Raw genomic sequence first — 21,931 nt, 5'->3', positions numbered from 1 at the left:
ACCAAAAAATGCCCAAGGGGAGGAATTTTGGTCACTAAAGAACAAAGTGGCCAAGCGTGGTGGCTCACGCCTGTAATCCCAGCACTTTGGGAGGCCGAAGCGGGGGGATCACGAGGTCAGGAGTTCAAGATCAGCTTGGCCAAGATGGTGAAACCCCAACTCTACTAAAAATACAAAAAATTAGCAGGGCATGGTGGCAGGCGCCTCTAATCTCAGCTACTTAGGAGGCTGAGGCAGAGAATTGCCTGAACTCAGGAGGCAGAGGTTGCAGTGAGCTGAGATCATGCCACTGCACTCCAGCCTGGGCGACAGAGCAAGACTCTGTCTCAAAAAAAAAAAAAAGAAGAAGAAGAAGAATGTTTAGATTTGTCAGTTGAACCAAGTTTCAGAATATGGCCAGTTTTAAAGATGACACTTTCTCCTTGACCAAATTTCGAATGAGAGAAAAGGCTGCAAACTCTAAAAAGACAAGCAAAACCTCAGAGAGAAGTGAGAATCACAAATCTGCAGTCAACAGAATCTCTAGAGAATAAAAATGGAAACTCCTACCTTTCAGTGGAGCTTCAGTTCCAACCCTATCAAATTATTAGTGTATAAGTCTCAATCTTCAACTAAGCTGGGAGGATTCAGATCCCAAGACTGGCCTTACCAGAGACCCCTGCCAGCCCCAGTGAGGTCGAGTAAACAATAGTCGTTTGTGCTGGTACGAAGGCTCCGACTATTGATGAAGTAGTGGCAATCCCTGAAGGCCTGCTTCAGGTCCTATATGGGTTGCCAAAATGTCAACCTCAAATAATGAAATTCAGGAAATATGATTAAGTATAGAGTTTATTTGAGCCCAAAGCTTGAGGATGGCTACCTGGGCACATGCCCCTAGGCTGCCCTGAACATATGTTCCCATTAGCAGCAGTTACAGTGGGTTTTTAAGGAAAAGGAAGAGGCAGTCCCTAAGTTGTTAGCAAGAATTTGCATTAAAATAGCAGAAGGTGCTGATTGTATCACTAATTCCATGTGAACATGAAGATAATGGGTGAGGCAGCCTGTCAGGAGCTGATTAGTATCACTAATTCCATGTGAACATGAAGATAATGGGTGAGGCAGCCTGTCAGGAGCAAAAATTCCATCAAACAATTGCCCCGGACAGTTGCTTCTATGGTGGAAGAGGCGCTGAATGAAGTCCCACACTCCTGCCTCTCTGGGCCTGATCATTCTGCAAACCTCACAGAGCTCACACTGCCCTATTTTTCTTTTCTTAGGAAAAATGGGTGGATGGAACTGGTGACCCTGGTCTGATCATCTACCCTGGTTCTAGTAACCAGATTAATTCCTTGTAATAGAGCTGTGGATTTCAGTTCAGTTCCCACGCACAGACCTTACCTCTGCTTTCTCCGACCACTTCTCCCCCACCCCAGGGACTTCACAGCTGAGACCCTCTTGCCAGCTTCCAACTCTCCAGCAGTCTTTGTTCCCAGACCGTGTCCTGAGGCTGCACTTTCTGGACATGACCACCTGCTAGACTGGCATCTGTCTTGTCACTTCTCTGGCCTCACCTCTGCGAAAGGAACACAAAACTCAGGACCCCAGTTCACTCTGTCAAAAGGAAAAGAATGAGCTGAAAGCTGAGTCATGTAAGCAGCTGCCTTTCCTTTCGTTCCTAAGCAGACGGCTACAGATAAAAGGTTCAACATCCGCTTCTCTTATGTAAACTGCTGATTTGCTGAGGAGTGAGCTGTACACAGTCGACTGTTCCCGACCTGCTTCTTTTCTCTTGCAACGTGTGGATTACCACACTGTTCCGCTTTCGCCTCCAGCCCACTTTTCCCCTTTAAATACCAAAGCCCTCAAAGTCATCTTTGGAGAAAGGCAGAGACCGCAGACTGTTTCTGTGATACCGTGTTTTATTTCCTCCCAGGCACTGTCCTTAACCTTGGCAAAATAAACTTCTAAATTGATTGAGCCCTGTCTCAAGATACTTTTTGGTTTACACCTCCGAGGCCCTACTGTTTCTAATACAGGTTTCCAGTTTGCTCATCTTTCCCAGGTAGGAAGATGCTCTGTTGCCAAGAGAAATGCAATTCTAACACGCAAATCCGCCCAAACACTAGGGCTCAGCATTCAGCTGTAGCCGACCTAAGAGGATCCCATGGTCCTGCCCCACAGTCTGGGGCTCATCTTGTGGAGGAGGTAAGTGAAATAGGCCCCGTCTCTCTGACTTCTACCTAACCAGAGTTGATAGTTGCGTTGGAAATTAGGTAAATCGCAGGTGAGTTGATGAATGTGGGAAACCAGATGAAAATGGCTGCTTGATGGGGTTAAAACGCAGGAGAGAGGAATAGAACCGTTCCAACGGAATGGTTCCAGCCTTGTGACATGAGGAGACTGAAAGGGTATCCCAGAGGCAGGTCACTGGCCTTCCAGCTCCACCTGCGGGTGGCCTTGGCCAGGCAACTGCAAGAGTGCAGGGCCCCGGGGAGGTCGCACCTGGCAAGCGCTCAGGGAGGGTGAAGCGGACCGGGGTGTCAGAAAAGAAAAATTACACAGAGCGTCCGAGCTATGTGAGGCGTGCGAGGTTAATCCGGCCCTGAGAGACAGGTCTATGGGGCTTCAGCGGTCCCCAGCCATGCCTGGCAATTGTTTAAAGGCACTATTGCTCCGGACCCGCGGCCTTCACCCATGAACTTCCTTTCCTGGAATTATGATATAAAGAACAACGTACAGCCAATTAATAGCTTCTGTTATTTTCATGTAAATTCTTGGTGAGCAATTTAAGAACTGCCCCCCTCTTAAGCTTTATAGACTCACTTGTCACTGTTGCAAATCCTATATGTTCAGGGCAACTTGAAGCTATGCTCCCGGGTTACAATCTTCAAACTTGGCCCAAATAACCTCTCTACTTATATCAAGTTTGCCGGCCGGGCGCGGTGGCTCACGCCTGTAATCCCAGCACTTTGGGAGGCTAAGGCGGGCGGATCACGAGGTCAGGAGATCGAGACCATCCTGGCTAACATGGTGAAACCCCGTCTCTACTAAAAATACAAAAAATCAGCCGGGCGTGGTGGCGGGCGCCTGTAGTCCCAGCTACTCGGGAGGCTGAGGCAGGAGAATGGCGTGAACCCGGCAGGCGGAGCTTGCAGTGAGCCGAGATCGCGCCACTGCACTCCAGCCTGGGCGACAGAGCGAGACTCCGTCTCAAAAAAAAAAAAAAAAAAAAAAGTTTGCCTCAGTTTTTTTTTTTTCTTTTAGGTCGACGGTTCCCGCCCCGCAAGGGTGCTGGGAAGGGGACGCCCGCACTTCCTAGTGCTCCCTTAGCTGGGGTCGAGCTGAGCGCCCCCCACCGAGCCCCAGGCGGCTCTGTGGAGAAGCCCCTCGGCCCCGGGTTCGGTCTGCACTGCCAGCCCCCAGACCCCGACGCACAGGATCCAGCAGGGCCAGCGCCCGGCGGGCGAGAAGGTGAGAGAGCTAGGGCCGGGCGGGGAGGGCACCGGCAGGGGGCGCGGGTTCCCAGGACCGAAAAGGCGGAGCCTCCTACGCGCACTACGTGCTCCCTACGCGCATGCGTCCCGCCCACGCGCAGGCAGCACCTCGCTTGATTGGGTAGCGCTGCCACGCCCGGGCGGGGAAAAGCGTCGTCGCGTCCGGGTGACGTCTCCCGCGGGCGTCGGCAGGGTCGGCGGCGTCGGCAGAAGTGTCGACGGCAGCGGTGGCGGCGGGTGGGAAATGGCGGAGTATCTGGCCTCCATCTTCGGCACCGAGAAAGACAAGTGAGTGGGAGCCCCCCGCCGGGGGTTGGGCGCGATCGGGGCACAGGGTGGCTGAGGCGGCGGGAGGGCGACCGGGGAGGCCCAGGCGGGCCGGCGCGGCGGCGGCGGCGGGGGAGGGGCCCGCGGCGGGAAGGAGCGGCGGCCCTTCCGGCCCCTTGCGCGCCCTCCGGAGCCGCGCGCCGCCGCCGCCTCGTGGGCCGCGCGGCGGAAAAATGGAGCGGGGTGAATGAATGGTGCCTCTTTTCGGGGCGCCGCGGCCGAGCTCTCTCCGGCCTTGGGGCCTGGACTGGCTGATCGCCCGACGTCCGGGCCTCCGAGCCGCCGGGTCCCGGAAGCCGTCTCGAGCCGCGCTGAAAGTTGCCTGGAGCATCCGGGCCTTTTCGATGTGGACACGTTTGCTCCAACTTTCAGCTGTGAATGTCCTGTCGAGCAAGCTCTGGTATCAGCCTCGCCAGTATTCAGTCGCTTATCTAACTTAGGGTCCTGAGCGTTGGTGTTTTATCCACTTAGCCAGCCTCTTGCCTGTTTAAGCGACCACTGGGCCGGCAATAAGGAGATATGACAAGGAAAAGTATGGTGGAGACTACTGGATTAACTATCTAACCACAAGAGACGTGATCCGCTCTTAAAATACAGGTGCTCCTCGATTTACGATGGGATTGCGTTCCGATAAACCCATCATGAATCGAAAATGCCTTTAATACCCCGATAAACCCATCATCTAAGTTGAAAACTTGTAAGTCGGTGACTGTTCTTGAAGACACAATTCTGATATAAGGAAAAAGATGTTTTAATTTTTTCCTTAAGGTTGCATGCCTTCCCTAATCAATCGTTAGGTTAAAAGCAAAACATTTAATTTCAGCTTTAATTGCCACCTTGGCACGTACTAATTTCCATTGAGTTGGCTGTAGTTTTGACTAAATGGAATGTTTTCAGACGTTTGAAGGATAATTCTTACTTTGAAAACCTAAAGACTCAGCATCTGGCTTAATCTACTCTTTAGTTATCTTGGCATTCTTCAGTGCCATACAAAGTTAACATGACTTTATGTTTTCAGTGATAAACCCCTAAATTTGTCACAGATGTTTTTAATGCCACTTTTTTCAAACGCTGTTTAAAATGTTTCTCTTTTCCAGGATGGAGTCTATTTTGTAAAATGTCCTCTTCACACATGGTAGAATCTCCTGTGTTGTTTGGATGAGGAGGCTATATTTCTAGCAAAATTTTAAGCCAAAATCTACCAGTTATAGTCACTCCAGAAACATTTAGTGTGGGTCAACTATAGGTCAGTTTCTGGAGACTTAAACATGGGTAAAATTTGGATATTATCCCTAAGGAACTCACGGTATGATCTTGGCGAATGAATAGACCAGCTCTACTGGAACAAGAGGCTCTTCTGAGTTTAGGGTGAAGAACTAACACTTGTAGGATCGGGGCATCATTAATTTCGCCTTTTCATATTTGCATGTGGCATGATTTCTGTCTTGTAAAAGTCTATCTCCCTATATTTCTGCTATAAGCAACCACAGTTTAGTCTATTGGGCTATACTATAAAGGTCATGGTTTTAATTCAGAAAAGTTGATTATTTAATCTAGGTTACTTGTGTTTTCTTTTCAGGGAGACGTGGGGTTTTAGCTTCCAGGAAACAGGATCAACTCCTAAAAAATGAAGCTGATGGTTCATATTAACTTTGTTTTAATTGTTATTTAAGCTAAGAATAAAATATAGATCTCTACCAATTAAAAAATATTCAGCTTATTATATGTTTGAAGTTATAGATGTTTTCTAGATTCAGGGATCTCCTAATAGCTTGTCTGTGGTTTAATTGTATGGAATAATTGAATATTAATTGTTGAGGCCCAGGGCTTGCCCATTCTGAGGTAGTTTTTAAATAAGCTTTCTTTATTTTTAGAAGACTTCCTAAAGATATGCTATTGTCTAATCAAGTTAAATAATCTCAAGACCTATAAGTTTGCAAATATATATAATCACTTTCCTCTCCTGATAAATTCGGACTTTCCCATCTTTATTGCTACCTCATAATAAATCAGTGGCTAGTCAGTCTTCATGTCCATCAAATTTCACTGAGGTTGAGGCCCTTCAATCTTAACTCTGGATTGACTGTTTAAAACATAATGGCACTTGGTAAAAAAAAAAAAAATTGAATTTTGAATAGAGTCTGTCTAGTAAGATGTCCTAATTCATCAGAGATCAGCTTCCCTCCCTGACATTGCTGGCACACAGGCATGATTGCTGGTTCCATTGGATATGGATCTGGATTGTCAGCGTATTTGAACAGTATTAAGGGAGGGTTTTGCAGTAGAGACAGAAGGTGACGTAAGGTGGTTCCTAAGGTGGGTTTGGTCAGTCCCCTAATAGTTTGTTTTCAGTGTATTGAGACCAGGAGAACTGATTTACTTAGGACCTATTTTTTGAAACTCCCTGTTGGTCTGGTGTCATGGGTTTAGAGAGACTCTGAACTTCGTTTTCTGTTTTCCTTAGATAATGATAGCACTTCGTGAGCACCATATGTGAAGCACACATACGTTCTGTCTGACTCTCAGAACAGTGCCACATTGGCATTGTCATCATTTACAGATGACATCTGAGAGCTAGGGTGACTTGCCCAAGCAGCTGGTAGCAGAGTTGGGATCTTAACCCTCACCACACCGGTGTTTTCAAGAGAGAACTTCAATGTGGAGAACTGGAGAACAGATACTGTTTAAGTTACATTTAGTTTTAGACTAGTGTAATACTCCATTTAAGAAAAAAACAGAACATCTGTGCAGTTAGGAAAGTGGAGGGGGTTTGAATGAGGAGGAGGCAGATTAGAGTTAGAACCGTCTTTGCTGAACAAGTAGTGTGTTTGAAGAAAGGGAAGTTGAAGTTACGTTGTCCTAAAATACAGCAAGAGGAGGTGCTTAATACCACGGAAAAAAGCCTGTGTCATGTTTCTGTGAGGTTAAAAGTAATTTGATAGTGTATGTCATGCTGCTGACATATTTCCATGTGTTTGATATCTTCTCAGCAAAATAATCAGCTCTCATTTTCCCTTACAGAGTCAACTGTTCATTTTATTTCAAAATTGGAGCATGTCGTCATGGAGACAGGTGCTCTCGGTTGCACAATAAACCGACGTTTAGCCAGGTTTGTTTGCCTTTTTTTTTTTCCATGTAAATTATAAAAACTTCACATTCTTTTCAAAGACAGTTAATTTCTACATATTAAGCAAGTCATTTTTTCTCTAGTAGTTGTATTTTCCATTTGTGTTCATAAGTGTGTTCTTTTATTTAAATAAGAGTGAGGCAGGTGAACCACTTCCAGTGGAAGGTCTGAGACCACCACTCCTTGTTTTTATCATTAGAGAAACTTTAAAAATCAGTTTTTGATGTTTGTGTGTTGGCTGTGCCTGATATTTGCTGCCCTGCCATCTTCCCTACCCTCTCTGATAGACATGAGTCCAGAGTGGGTGGCCGTGCCAGCCTTGGCTTAGCCTCTTCCAGGCACCAGTGGACACGGAGTGGGCTTTCTGCTCTTTGCTGTCTCCAGACAGTAGAGGTGATGGAGCCACCTTACAAGCTAGCATGGTTGTCACCAGGCCCATCATGCTGCTGGAGCTTCTCTGGCTGCGTCCTCACTTTCACATCCCTAGTTGAGGAAACAGCGAGTTGCATCACGTCATGGAAACATGAAAAATTAAGCTGAAAGGTAGAAAATGGGCCGTAAATTGCTCATAGCGGGTCTGTGGATAATTGAGGAGTGCCCATTATCTTGGGCTTAGATCCACTCTGAGTTCAGTTCAATCAAAAGTTGTGATTTTTGATAGTTTTATTTTTGCTTAATTGAAGAAAAGGCAAAGGTTTGTACCACTTATGGATTAAAGGGAGAAGGCACCTCTAATCGGAGCAGAAAACTTGTGCCCAAGTTGATGAGAACATTTGAAATTTGAAAATCTGTGCCCAAGTCTTTCCAGATGGAGGGCTGGGGAACTCCTTCCAACCCATCCTTGAAGTCTAAATGTGCAGCCTCTGAGCTGTTGAGTAGCCATTATGCCCCTGGGAGCTGCCAGGCTCTGCCTTTGAGCTCACATCTGTCTATACATTTTCCTGTAAGCATTTAAGAAAATCTACCACTTGGTATAAGTGAGCTGGGAGAAGGAAACATGGGTTTTTTCCGGTTGAAGCCCATGGACAACCCCACAGCACACAGTGTTTTTAGAAGGGAAGAGGATGATGGCTTTTCCCTCCATTATGCTAATTACCAAGTGGTTAGTATAATAGCAGTCTGTCTTTTGATAGCTCTGAACATGTGTTTCTTTTTACAAATTTCAAAATCTTGGAGAACTAGCTTTAAATTTTCTGTGTATTGTAATTGTTTTTCTTTAATGTTTTGATTTATGAACCGAGTCTCCCCTAACTAAACCAGTGGCCATGGATTGTGCTATAACCAAGCATCTTAAGTGACCACCCAGTTCTTTGATTTTGGGGGTGTCCCAAGTGTTGGGCTGAGAGAAATCAACTGTTCCCTATTCTAAAAGTTTTCTTTAATCTGGCCGGAGGCACTTTCTTCATGTTTTTCTGGATCATAGATTACCTGAGAATGTGAAATGTGAAGTTAATTTAGGCACTCCGGATCAGTGCTGGGGAGAGCCCATTGGAGCTCGATGGGGTCAGTAGTATGTGTCAGCTTAAGCATCCTAGTTTGATGTGTGGGTTTGTTTTGGTTGGTTTTAGGCAATCCTAGCCACCCTTGGCTTTCCCATTAGACTGCATTGCCTCTTTACGTTAAGCTTCCTTCATTAAATAGCCACTGCCAGAATACCTGAGTGAGACCAACGGAATTTTACTGTTGAATAATTGGGCTCAGTTTAGCTTTTCATCAGGGTTGTCATGCTACGGTCATTTCAGTTCAAAGTTGAGTCAAGTCAGCTTTGGGAAGCCTCCCAGGCCTGAGTTCAGTTGACTCAGGGCAGTACTTGACGGCTTATGGAAGAGACGGGGCCCTGATACAGGTCTGAGTGGTTCAGTGTGGACAGTTTGTCAGACCTCCCTCTTAGGTGCGCTTCCCAGCTGCACACCTTTGACTGAGGGACTCTTCATACAACCACTCCCCTTTAAACAGAGCTAGAAATGGAGCTGGCTGGTTTTGTAAAACGACCATTTACAAAACTGCTTCACATGGATATTGTTAAGACTAAACATTTATTTTTCTAAATCATGTGAGTGATTGCTTTAGCTTGTAAATCTCTAGCATAATTCAGGGTGGGTTTCTTTATAAGCTGCTTACAGTGATATGGACATTAAGATTCATGTAATATATTAGCCTACTAACTTAAACATGGTTTGTTTTTTCAGACAACTTGATTTTAAGAAGAACGGTACAGTGTAAGGTTTCAAGTCTGCCTGATCCAGTTTAAAGCACAAGGGCTAAAAGGATTTTTTTTCCTTAAAAGAAGGATCGGAAAAGAGCAAATGTTTTAAGCTATTGTATTATGTAAACAGAGATCCCACCAAGAAAGTGTAAATCAGAGCCGGGTGTCCATGACAGTTGACAAACCTGTTTGGTGTGCCTGTTTTGCTAGGAGACCAGAGAACTTGAAGTACTGCAGACAGCTGAGTTACACATTTGGTTTTGAAAAATTATCTTGTGTGAGGAATATGATTATAACATGAATTTTTCCACATCTTGGTGTCTGCTAGCTTGAAGTACAAGAAAATGTTAGTATTCTACTATTTATCTTGCATTAAAACACTTTAACATTGAAAACGTGGGACTACTCAAAACAATACAGTTTCTTCTTGGTTGCTGGCTGACTTGACCCAAGTCACTGCTCAAACTCTGTTTTCATAATATGATGGTTTTGGTGTACTCTTCAGAAGACAAATGTCTGACTTGCGGGAAAAAAACAAACGTTTAGCCATTTGCAAACAAATTGTCTCTTTGCAATTGTCTAATATATGCACAGCAGCCAGTAGAATTCCCCTTTTTATTTTTTTTTCCCCGCAGACCATCTTGATTCAAAACATCTATCGTAATCCCCAAAACAGTGCACAGACGGCTGACGGCTCACACTGTAAGTCCCACAGTTGGAGAAATTTTTTTAAAACAATGGTGTTAAAGAGCCCACTCTTAATTGAGACAAATAATGTTGGCTTCTGAGCTGCTGACATAGAGCTGTTGCAAACAGGACAAGGTGCTGGAACTCCTTGGCGCACACAGCAAGAACTTGATACTTGGCCACGTTCAGGAGGCTTTTCCCTTCTAGGGAGGGTCACTGGCCCGGCCACCTCCATTGATTGACATTTGTCATGAGAGCAGGTCCGTCCATGTGAAACGGATTTCAACATTTTGAGCCGTTCATTGGTCTTTACAGTGACTGAACCCCTGGCCTTTATTAAGTTCTTTGTGTAAAATTAAAACTCTTAGGAATATTAAGGAATCGATAAGGTAAGTTGCCCAGTAAGTGTGGGTTTTATTTCACCATTATAATTTTTCCTCCAGGAAGTGGAGATTTCATGATATGTAACAATTGTATTTCTCTAATACAGTAATTTTTTCCATCAGTTTATGTAAGCATTATTCTTTCCGAGTTCATTAAAAATTTTCTGCCACATCTAAGAACATTTTGGTGCTAGCCTGGAAACTATTTGTGCTTTTACCTGAATTGGAATTTTGAAAAGGAGAGTTTTCACGTTCTGTAAGCAGAAGTACAAGATGGGCATATCATGAGACCTCCGTTACACCGCAGTGTTAGGGATTCAAGGCAGCCGCCAACTGAGAAAACGCCTCTGCTTCTCCAGAAAATAACTTGCTCTCTTTTCAGCACTGAATCTCAACTGAAGCACTTGCCAGAGGCAGCCGGTTAAGTGTTTACCTTTAATTTTCCATAATATAAAGTTGTTGCGTTTTGTATTTCAGACCATTGCCCTCTTGAACATTTACCGTAACCCTCAAAACTCTTCCCAGTCTGCTGACGGTTTGCGCTGTAAGTTCATACAAGTTCCTTCCCCGGTTCCCTGGGCTTGCGTGTCAGAGCTCAGTGTCCACTCCATCTGGTCTGCCGTGCTAGTGTCAAGGACCGCGTTTCACTAGAGGTGGCAAGGAGCTTTCGTCCCACTGACCCCACGGAAACCTCTGTTGGAGATTTGAGCTCCCACCGTGTGTTAAAAAGGGAAAAAGTAACTGGAAAGGGTGCCCTTTAAAACAGTCTGGAGCTGGGCCGGGCGCGGTGGCTCACGCCTGTAATCCCAGCACTTTGGGAGGCCGAGGCGGGTGGATCATGAGGTCAGGAGTTCAAGACCAATCTGGCCAACATGGTGAAACCCCATCTCTACTAAAAATACCAAAATTAGCTGGGCGTGGTGGCAGATGCCTGTAATCCCAGCTTCTAGGGAGGCTGAGGCAGAGAATCGCTTGAACCCGGGAGGTGGAGGTTGCAGTGAACCGAGATCGTGCCGCTGCACTCCAGCCTGGGCGACAGAGTGAGACTCCGTCTCAAAAAAAAAAAAAAAAAAAAAAACCAGTCTGGAGCTGCTGCTGCCCCTTCTTCCTTTACGTTGGCCGTCATCCTGGAGGGAATGTACTGGAATTAAATGTCGAGTCATATTCTTCCCTCTTAGAGCAACAATATTTGAATGTTTCTCTCACTTTCTGGAATTTTAAAAAGCAAACTTTTTAAGTTATTTTTTCAGATTTTATTTCTCATTAGCCTTTTTTCCTTGAACTCCATTTTGGAGTGCACCCTGTAGTTGTGAGAGCATTTTTCTGAGAGCGTTCCCCAAATGAGGGTCTGCAGCTTGCACTGACCCCTGAGTTCCTCACCCACCAGCCCCGTGCCGACCCGTCTAACCCGTGTGGGGGTGCTCCACTCAAATAGGCCCTTGGCAGAAAAGATTGTCCGTTCTGTCCACACACTGCCTGGATACAGTCTCCAGCTCTAGGAGATGGAATTGGTTTGCTCCATTTAGAAATAGATCGAAACTGGGCATTCAGTAGATGCTGCCAATTTCTTCCTGTACTGGGAAATACTAAATTTGGGTTGTGAATATTTACTTAATGATAATTTTTAGAGAAGGAAATATCGTAGATGAGTATGATTGGAAAGTTCAGAAAACTAAAATTTGATTTTTACAGCCATCCAACTATAGAATCATTGGAATTTAGTCATTTATGCATAAATTAAAATGAACACCTGGACTCTTGTTAAAAAGTCCAAACCAAAGATAGGCACTTCCCATTCACCATTCTGTTTTAAAGCAGTAAAAATTGAGGTGCCCTTGGATATCCACAAGCCTAAGTTGTGTACACCCTTGAACCAGAGCCCCTCAGTTAATGGGGTGACCGACATGGGGTAGATGATCCCAGGGGGCATTCTCCTCTCGAGCTGGCCCCGCACCGGGAGGCCTGGGGATTGTGCTTCCTCGCACACAGTGGTGCGCATTTCTGTGTGTGGATGAGATTTTCTTGTCAACTTTTCCTGCCAAGACACTAAATGCTTTTCAGTGCTAATACTGACCTGATAGTAGAGGTTTCTTTCCCTGAGTCGGATGGTAGCAGGATTTACTTGGTAACCCTTGGTTTAAAATACCTGTTTTTTTGTTTGTTTGTTTGTTTTCTTTTGTTTTTTAAGGAAATAAGATCAATAGGCGGAGGGAAATGTTTCTATATGCACTTATTAAATAATTTTTGTTAACAACCCTGCCCTGGGATAAAAGTGAATGGAAGTACATGACTGAGTAACAGTAATTAATTCTTTGCCCTGATCGTTTATTTGGGGACTGTATATGCTTTATTGACTGACAATAGAATGTTGTATTAGTTTTCATTGTGTCTTTATTTGCAGTTCACAGCACTTTTGTTTTGCATATGCTACAAACTAAAAGTTTAGCAATTATGTTATATTCCAATTCTGGGGTCCAGATTGTACAAATTAGATGAAATTAATTCATCATTTTAGGAAGAAATCAATTACCTAAAATTACTGGCTCTTTTTAACATACCCTTTAGTATGTAGAAAAATAAGCTTCAAATGCGTGGGTTAAAGTTAACTATCAATCCCAATTTAAGAATGATATTTCTGTAAGAAAACTGCTTTATTTTCCCAGTTGTATTTAACATAGGCTGAGTCATAAATAAGTTTTTAATTGCATCTTAATGCAATTCTCTGCCTTTCAAGTCACTTTTGATTGAAACATTTTAAGCAGAATAAATATAGCCAATAATTTAAAATAATCACCCCAAAACCATTTCTCAAAGCTGCTGAAACTTTGAACATGTGAATATTTTTCTCCTCTTCACATTCTTCTGATGTGGGAAGGAAGTGAATTTGAAATACTAAAATCTGCCCTTTGGCATAGGCTTCTTTGGCCGTTTATAACATGATTTCTACTCGGGGAGGAAGGTACATTCCCAATAGCTTTTCAATTGGGATATCCTGTGATATGATTGGCAGGCTGTCCAAGTAGTTACACTTAATAAAATTTGGGTTTGAAAGCAGATTCCTGGAAGTTCAAAAATAACTAAAACAGCCCCAGATAGGTTAGAAAGTGAACTTAAATCATTCTCAGAATTAGAAAATAAGACGTTATTTTTTATCTTTAAAGATAAAATGGGGGCCGGGCACGGTGGCTCACGCCTGTAATCCCAGCACTTTGGGAAGCTGAGGCAAGTGGATCACGAGGTTGAGAGATTGAGACCATCCTGGCCAACATGGTGAAACCCCGTCTCTACTAAAACTGCAAAAATTAGCCAAGATCACTCCACTGCACTCCAGCCTGGAGACAGTGAGACTCCGTCTCAAAAAAAAAAAAAAAAAAGATAAAGAGAGTTTCGAGCAAGCTCAAAGACCCGTGTGCCAGCAGTCAGATGCCCACGTTGGGTGCACAGGCTAAGGCAGCCGGCCCAATCTGGAAACCAGTCAGGGTTTTGCCAGCCCCTAATCTAGCTGATTTGAACATGTTTGTTGATATACCAGCTCTGTGATTTCTCAGGTTTAGAGAACTCTAGAATTTGATAGAGTGGGCCGGGCGCAGTGGCTCATGCCTGTAATCTCAGCACTTTGGGAGGCTGAGGTGAGCAGATCACGTGAGGTCAGGAGTTTGAGACCAGCCTGGCCAACATGGTGAAACCCCATCTCTACTAAAAATACAAAAATTAGCCAGGCATGGTGGTGCGCGCCTGTAGTCCCACCTACTTGGGAGGCTGAGGAAGGAGAATTGCTTGAACCTAGGAAGTGGAGGTTGCAGTGAGCCAAGATCGCGCCACTGCTCTCCAGCCTGGAGTGGACAGAGACTCCATCTCAAAAGAAAAAAAAAATTAAGTTTGATAGAATGATGATGGGGATAGAGTGTAAATTTGCCAAATCTCCCACGCAACAGACATGATTTTACCTAATACATGTGAATTATGAAGAATAAACTGATGAAAATAGTTTGGGAATATAAAACTTAAGAATGCTTGCGCCGGGCACGGTGGCTCACGTCTGTAATCGCAGCACTTTGGGAGGCCGAGGCAGGTGGATCACGAGGTCAGGAGTTCAAGACTAGTCTGGCCAAGATGGTGAAACCCCATCTCTTAAAAATACAAAAATTAGCCGGGCGTGGTTGTGGGCGCCTGTAGTCCCAGCTGCTCGGGAGGCTGAGGCAGAGAATCGCATGAACCCAGGAAGCGGAGGTTGCAGTGAGCCGAGATCGCGCCACTGCACTCCAGCCTAGGCGACAGAGTGAGACTCCGTCTCAAAAAAGAAAAAAAAGAATGCTTTCATCAGCAAAACATTGTACCATTCCCTTTATTTGAGGGCGTCCACAATACTGTAACGTTGCATGGGAACTGTCCTACTGAATCTTCATGGTTGCTTGGATTTTAATCACATCAGAAGAATATGAGAGCATACCATGGCTGGCAGTCCGTAAAAGACTAGTTAGGAACATCAGGTTTTAATTGTTGACCCTGCTTTCAGGTTTCATTTTAAACTTATAGAAGAGGGGAAGACATCAGTGTGCTTACTTGCCCTTTACTCTAAATCTTAAAAGGAAGAAAATTTTAATATTTCTTAGTTTGAGCCCAGGCGCGGTGTCTCACGCCTGTAACCGCAGCACTTTGGGAGGCCAAGGCAGGCAGATCACTTGAGGTCAGGAGTTCAAGACCAGCCTGCCAACATGGTGAAACCCTGTCTGTACTAAAAATTAAAAGAAAAAAAAAATTAGCCGGGCCTGGTGGCGGGCGCCTGTAGTCCCAGCAACTCTGGAGGCTGAGACAGGAGAATCGCTTGAACCCCGGAGGTGGAGGTTGCAGTGAGCTGAGATGGTGCCACTGCACTTCAGCCTGGGCGACAGAGCAAGACTGCATCTTGTGGGTGTAAAAAAAAAAATTCGTAGTTTGAGAGTCAACTTTTTCCTCACAGTTTCTGAAAATGTGGCCCTTTTGATGCTGATTAAAGCTGGTTGTGATTTTAACACCTTAGTAGCCAGAATCGAGACTGTCATGGGGGCATTTAAAATCGCACCACACTTGACACCATTCACAAGTAGCCATGTGGCTCAGTCTCCTGAGTGCTCCTGCAGAGTGCAGCTCTGACAGGCTTTTCTCTAGATAATCTCGTGTGTGTTACTGTAGCAGTTTGAGTTTAAGCACAAGAGTTCACTCAGTTAACACGTTCTAACCAGCAAGATTTCTGTTGTTTCCAGGTGCCGTGAGCGATGTTGAGATGCAGGAACACTATGATGAATTTTTTGAGGTGAGAGAATTGACCTGTAACTAATAGACCTGTTGATCTGTATCTGTTTGGAAGGATTTAAAATGTTTCTCTGCTAATAAACATACATGAGTTATATCTAATGACACTTTGTAATGTATAACAGTCTTAAACCACTGTGATCTCCCTTCAGGAGGTTTTTACAGAAATGGAGGAGAAGTATGGGGAAGTAGAGGAGATGAACGTCTGTGACAACCTGGGAGACCACCTGGTGGGGAACGTGTACGTCAAGGTAGGAGCCAGGGCGAGACGGCGGCGTGGCCACTTTGTGTGCCGGGGCCAAGGCCGACAGGCGAGAGCGAGACAGTGGTGCAGCCGCTTAGTGTGCCGGGGCCAAGGCCGACAGGCGAGGATGGAGTGCCTGCCGCTGTGCACCTTGAGATCCTGGATGCTCAGGCGCACAGCCGGGCTCGGGTGCACTGGCTCGGCACCTACCGGCTGCGTCGTATGTGGCGGTGGCCAGCCTGCACATGCGCCCAGCCAGCAGAACTGAAGGACAGACCGTACACCGCGGTCATTGTTATTTCAGTGTAGAATATTTAGTACCTGTTGGTTAGAAGCTGTTTGGACTAAGGAAAAGTTAGGTTTACTCACATGTTTGGTTTCTTTTTCTTTTTTAGTGAATAAAACTTTATTTGCCTACACAGCCATATTTGCTCCCTTAACCAGTTGAATTTGAAAATGAAAGCAACATTTGGCAAAATCTTGGACTATCTTGAAGTTAATCTCATTGAAAATAAAGGATTTTTCAATTATCCTGTAATGCTATTTCACCTTACTATACTTGAGTGTGTATATCTCTCTCTGATACATACTTGGATTGGTGATTCAGAAAGTGTTACTAAAGCGTGGATGGCAAGCACTTTTGTTTTTGTCTTTTCAGTTTCGCCGTGAGGAAGATGCGGAAAAGGCTGTGATTGACTTGAATAACCGTTGGTTTAATGGACAGCCGATCCACGCCGAGCTGTCACCCGTGACGGACTTCAGAGAAGCCTGCTGCCGTCAGTATGAGATGGGGTGAGTGAGGAGCGGCCAGTGACGTGGCTGAGCACAGTCCGGGGCCGTGTGCACACGAGGTAGTAAGTGTCTCCTTCCAACCCACCCACAGAGAATGCACACGAGGCGGCTTCTGCAACTTCATGCATTTGAAGCCCATTTCCAGAGAGCTGCGGCGGGAGCTGTATGGGCGCCGTCGCAAGAAGTGAGTATTCCTGTGCGCGTTGTTAAGCTAAGTGGCTTCTTTCTCCCCTCACAACCGCCCCCCCTTCCAAAAAAAAAAAATTGGGGGCATAGGTGTCATTTCTGTTTTTTAAAAGGCAGTGCTTAGAACATAGTACATATTTTTAAATATCCAAATGTCCTCTTTGGAGAAGAATATTCACCTGCACACAGGTAACTTCATTATCCAACTTCTCAAGTAGAGATCAGATCTTAGTAATCAAGCAAGAGGGCGGTTAGCTGGGCAGCCGCGGACGTGAAGCTTGTGGAGAAAGTGGGCGTGCAGTTTATTCCCCCAGATACTATGAAGAAGAAGAAGAATAGACGTTGTAACCTCCTTTAGATCAGGGATGGCTTCCCTGGGACACATTGGAAGAAGAATTGTCTTGGGCCACACATGAAATACACTAATGATAGCTGATAACTTTTTTTTTAATTGCAAAAAAAAATCTCATGTTTTAAGCAAGTTGATGAATTTGTGTTGGGCCGCAGGTTGGACAAGCTTTTTGCTTTACATATTTCACATGTCCACTGGGGTCTTTGGTTTTGTTTGTTGGTTTTAGGGCATTTCATTATGTCTTGGGATCGGTGGCATCCTCCCTTCGGGACACTGGCAGAATCAGGCCCAGCAGTCACATCTCTCTGATCCTACATTTAAATGCCCGACAGTCAGGTCACAGAGCAGAGAAAATCAAGATATCAGAATCGAACTGATTTGAGTTCTGAGTCGGGACAGGTTCTCATCCCTCTTCTGTTAAACATGGACTAGGAAATCGATGGGTGGTGATTGTTTTATTGTCAGCATTCAAGAAGCATAAAAGAAAAACAGGCCTGCTCTCCCCAGCCCAAAAACCGGCCTGATGGACACAGTAGCTATGAGCGCCTGAAGCGTGGGGTCAGTGAGGGTTGAAGATGGTGTGTGTCCAGCTCATTTTCATTATGATCTCCTGTGATAGTTTGAGTTGGTTCTAGAAGAAGACAGAAGATGGAAGGTATTACACCTGTCACTTCTAAGCTGCACATTTTTTTCTCCTGAAGCTTTTAACACCTGAAATCAGGGTGCCTCTCAGTCACGGAGTGTAGTCTCTGTAGTGTGTTTATTAGTGCCGTTGGCTTGAGGAGCTGCTCGGTGTTGCAGAGTGTGGGTGTGGTTCTGTGCTGCACACTCTGGTTTGGATGGCACGGTTTTGTTTCTTTTCCTTGGTTGCAGGCATAGATCAAGATCCCGATCCCGGGAGCGTCGTTCTCGGTCTAGAGACCGTGGTCGTGGCGGTGGCGGTGGCGGTGGTGGAGGCGGCGGCGGACGGGAGCGTGACAGGAGGCGGTCGAGAGATCGTGAAAGATCTGGGCGATTCTGAGCCATGCCATTTTTACCTTATGTCTGCTAGAAAGTGTTGTAGTTGATTGACCAAACCAGTTCATAAGGGGAATTTTTTTTAAAAAACAACAAAAAAAAAAACATACAAAGATGGGTTTCTGAATAAAATTTGTAGTGATAACAGTATTCTTGGTGTAACATTTCTTGTGGAAGTTCTTTAAATTTCTTTTTCTTTGTAAATCTGCTAGTCATCTTGGAGGTAAAGATTAATATCCATCTGCCACTTTGAGTATAAATGAAATGGTATTTTTTATCTTAGGGCATGAAATAAAACACATACCAGGTGAGATCTACATGTTAAATAATCCAGAGTTTCTCGAGGCTGTCATGGAAAGCCTTTTGGGGTTTCTTTTGTAACTGGTTAGTGAAGAAGTGCTTAGCTGTAATCAGTAGACACACTGTAGACTGCACTGATGTTGGGAAGAAGGCTGATCCTGTGATGAGACACAGTGGGTGGGCCCGACTCATGTTACCTTCTCGTTCCTGCGAGTTTGTGTCAAGAACCCAATGCCTTCCTGGGAGGCGCGTGGGAGGGAGCGTGGATGCTTGCGTGGCACACTGAGGGCCGGTAGTCTGTGTCTGTGTTTCCTTATGCCAGTGTCTGTGGGAGACACCAGAAGCCTGTGGTGCAGATCCTCCTTTAGTCTTTAGACACTCTGGTGTTACTTTCCCCAAGGCTACTCGGGTGGCGCGTGCTGGTGGTGTGACTGTGGTGACAGCCAGCTGACCAATGTGGGGCTCCTGCCACAAGTCAGTGCTGGGGGCTGAGCATTTCATTCCTAAGACCAAAACATTCCAAGCGAGGCCATCCCAAACCATGCCCAGGTGTCCACATACCTCATCCTCAAAAACCTCCCGGCTCTGGGTGGGAGTCACCCAGGCTCTCCTGCCCTGCTCTGCTCCTCGTGGGGGCTCAGTGACAGATCCCGCTGGTGGAGTAGGGGAGTGGCTAGGCCCTAACTACACACCCAGTGAAGATTGGCAGGACATGCTACTTGGCCAGTGTATCTCATGAACGCCTATTTGCATGTGATGAAGTTCAAAAAGGTGATGCTGTCGATTGACCTGGGAGGCTGAAGTGAGCTATGATCATGCCACTGCACTCCAGCCTGGGCAACACAGTGAGACCTTGTCTCTTAGAAAAAAATAGGTTTGTATATTATAGTAGTGGGCAGATAATTTTAGACGGGTTGGTGGCAGCGTTTGGCGATGTGGGTGGTGGGCAGAAATTTTAGATGGGTTAGTGGCAGCGTTTGGCGATGTGGGCAGATGATAATTTTAGATGGGTTAGTGGCAGTGTTTGGTGATGTGGGCACCACTGCACTCCAGCCCGGGTGACAGAGTGAGATTGCATCTCAAAAAAAAATAAAAGTAAGTTGAATCAGCTGGGCACGACGGCTCACACCTATAATCCTAGCACTTTGGGAGGCTGAGGTGGGTGGATCACCTGAGGTCAGGAGTTCAAGACCAGCCTGGTAGGCCGGGCGCGATGGCTCATGCCTGTAATCCCAGCACTTTGGGAGGCCAAGGCGGGCGGATCACGAGGTCAGGAGATCAAGACCATCCTGGCTAACACAGTGAAACCCCGTCTCTATTAAACATACAAAAAATTAGCTGGGTGTGGTGGCGGGTGCCTGTAGTCCCAGCTATTCGGGAGGCTGAGGCAGGAGAATGGCGTGAACCTGGGAGGTGGAGCTTGCAGTGAGCCGAGATCACGCCCCTGCACTCCAGCCTGGGTAACAGCAAGACTCCGTCTCCAAAAAAAAAAAGACCAGCCTGGCCAACATGGCGAAACCCCATCTCTACTAAAAATATAAAAATTAGCCAGGCACGGTGGAACGCACCTGTAATCCCAGCTACTCGGGAGGCTGAGGTAGGAGAATAGCTTGAACCCGGGAGACGGAGGTTGCAGTGAGCCAAGATTGCACCACTGCACTCCAGCCTGGGCGACAGAGTGAGACTCATCTCAAAAAAAAAAAAAAAAAAGTTGAATCATAGGAAATTGCCATTTTTTTGTGGGTCAAAAGGTTACATTTCAGCAATTTCACGTGGTTCAAACTGGGACTGACTGTCGTTATGGGAGGACCACAAAGTCCCATGGGTAAGAGTGGGCCCAGGAGTCCCGCCACCTGGTCTTACCCGGCTCTGCTCCGTTCCTGCGCACTTGTCTTTCTCTTCTGTAAAGGGATGGCCAGGTGGTGCCCCTCCTTCAGCGTTAGGAAGATCCTGTCAGGTAACACAGGTGAAGTTCCCAGAGCAGGGCCTGGCACATCCGCAGTCAGTGCATAACAGTCAGTTGTTGTCATTGTCAGTAGCAATAGCATTAGTAACCATAGCCGGGTGTGGTGGCTCACACCTGTGCTCCCAGCTACTTGGGAGGCTGAGGCAGGAGAATCACTTGAGCCCAGGAGGTCGAGGCTGCAGGGCACCATGAATGCACCACTGCACTCCAGCCTGGGAGACAGAGCAAGACTCTGTCTCTAGAAAAATGAAAGATACAGGCTGGGTGTGGTGGCTCACGCCTATAATCCCAGCACTTCGGGAGGCTGAGGCGGGTGGATCACCTGAGGTTGGGAATTCGAGACCAGCCTGACCAACATGGAGAAACCCCGTCTCTACTAAAAAATACAAAATTAGTTGGGCGTGGTGGCACATGCCTATAATCCCAGCTACTTGGGAGGCTGAGGCAGGAGAATCGCTTGAACCCGGGAGGCGGAGGTTGCAGTGAGGCAATATCACACCACAGCACTCTGGCCTGGGTGATAGGGTGAGACTCCGTTTCAAAAAAAAAAAGAAAAAGAAAAGATACAGTATTAGTAACTGAAGGTGGGATGTGGGGGTGTGGGGGTGGGGCAGACACGCAGAACGGGGAGCAGGAACTCTACTTGCCCAAATGCAGAGTGGAGAGATGGCGTGAAAGTGAGCGAGTGCACACGTTACTCTTGGAAAATGACACAGCATTGCTGGAAGACGTGTAGCCAACCTGAGACACAGACGGCCTGCATTCCTGGGCCAGCAGACTCGTTCAAGTCAAAAGGAATAAATGTAACCAAAGAAGTGTGAGACCCCAAATCCCAAAACACCACTGAAAAAAATTAAAGATCCAACCTCCTCCTGGACGCCTGGGCTCCGGAACCCTCCCCTCGGAACGATCTTGGCCACTGTCCTACCCAAATCCTCCCCGCCTCTCATACCCAAAGGGCATTGTTGCTATAGCAGCAGCCCCTTCAGCCCCTCAGATGCTCCAGCTCCTTACTCTAGAACTCTCCATCAGCAGTTCTTTCTCTCCGGTGACGCTGCCTGTCCATGGACCCACCAGCTTTTCAGTGTCCCTGCCGCCTGCTGCCCATCCTTCCCGCCCTGCCCAGCGCAGATCCCTGCAAACAAACGCAGCTCAGCCTCCCTTCTGTGCCGTCTCCCACCAACACACTCAGACAAAACTTCGCTCTCACACATAACCCAGCCTGCAAACAGCCCCAGTCCCAGTGGCTCCCAGCAAAGGGCATTTTGTTCTTGCCCTGCCGGGCTCTGCAGGGCTGGGCCCCGGGCTGCAGGTTGAGGTCAGGGCCGCTGTCCCTGAGGTCTCAGCTGCAGACAGGCACACTCCCTTCTGCTATGTGTCCCAAGGGGTGAAGCAAACCAGGGCTCAGCCCAAATCCAAAGGGTGGGTAAGTTTCCGCCACTGCCGTGACTTGGGCAGGGAGAGAGAATCTCGTAAACACACACGACCATCTCTAGCGCTCTTCCCCCTGCTCTGCCACGTGGGCCACTCACCACAGCCAGAGGAAAGCACAGCCGTGCTGCCAGGGGCCTGGGAAATT

At 46.4% G+C, this 21,931-nt stretch overlaps 2 protein-coding genes across 5 annotated transcripts in view; one reads left to right on the top strand and one right to left on the bottom strand.

The window, feature by feature from the left end:
- CRYAA (crystallin alpha A) overlaps window positions 1–2,954 on the bottom strand; it is a 59,946-nt gene extending 56,992 nt beyond the window's left edge. For 2 of the 3 annotated variants that reach the window (XM_030806052.1, XM_030806055.1), the window contains exon 1: window positions 2,803–2,954. The gene's annotated coding sequence lies outside the window, so the exon portion shown is untranslated. Of the gene's footprint in view, window positions 1–1,377; window positions 1,403–2,802 lie in introns of those variants that run through there. The other variant, XM_030806053.1, reaches the window with a different exon arrangement.
- Window positions 2,955–3,611: 657 nt separating this feature from the next.
- Window positions 3,612–18,236, top strand: U2AF1 (U2 small nuclear RNA auxiliary factor 1). Of its 2 annotated transcripts, none has more exons than XM_030806050.1 (8): window positions 3,612–3,761; window positions 6,822–6,909; window positions 10,681–10,747; window positions 15,447–15,496; window positions 15,648–15,746; window positions 16,398–16,531; window positions 16,623–16,715; window positions 17,943–18,236. In XM_030806050.1, the coding sequence occupies exons 1-8, from the start codon at window positions 3,718–3,720 to the stop codon at window positions 18,088–18,090; spliced, it is 723 nt and encodes a 240-aa protein (XP_030661910.1). In that variant the 5' UTR covers window positions 3,612–3,717; the 3' UTR covers window positions 18,091–18,236. The 2 variants fall into 2 exon arrangements, with proteins under 2 accessions (XP_030661910.1, XP_030661911.1); XM_030806051.1 differs by lacking the exon at window positions 10,681–10,747 and adding an exon at window positions 9,769–9,835.
- Window positions 18,237–21,931: the final 3,695 nt, after the last annotated feature.

The sequence above is a fragment of the Nomascus leucogenys genome, chromosome 25, assembly GCF_006542625.1.
Source record: "Nomascus leucogenys isolate Asia chromosome 25, Asia_NLE_v1, whole genome shotgun sequence".
Taxonomy (NCBI): Eukaryota; Metazoa; Chordata; class Mammalia; order Primates; family Hylobatidae; genus Nomascus; species Nomascus leucogenys.
This window is presented reverse-complemented; position numbering and strand designations above follow the sequence as displayed.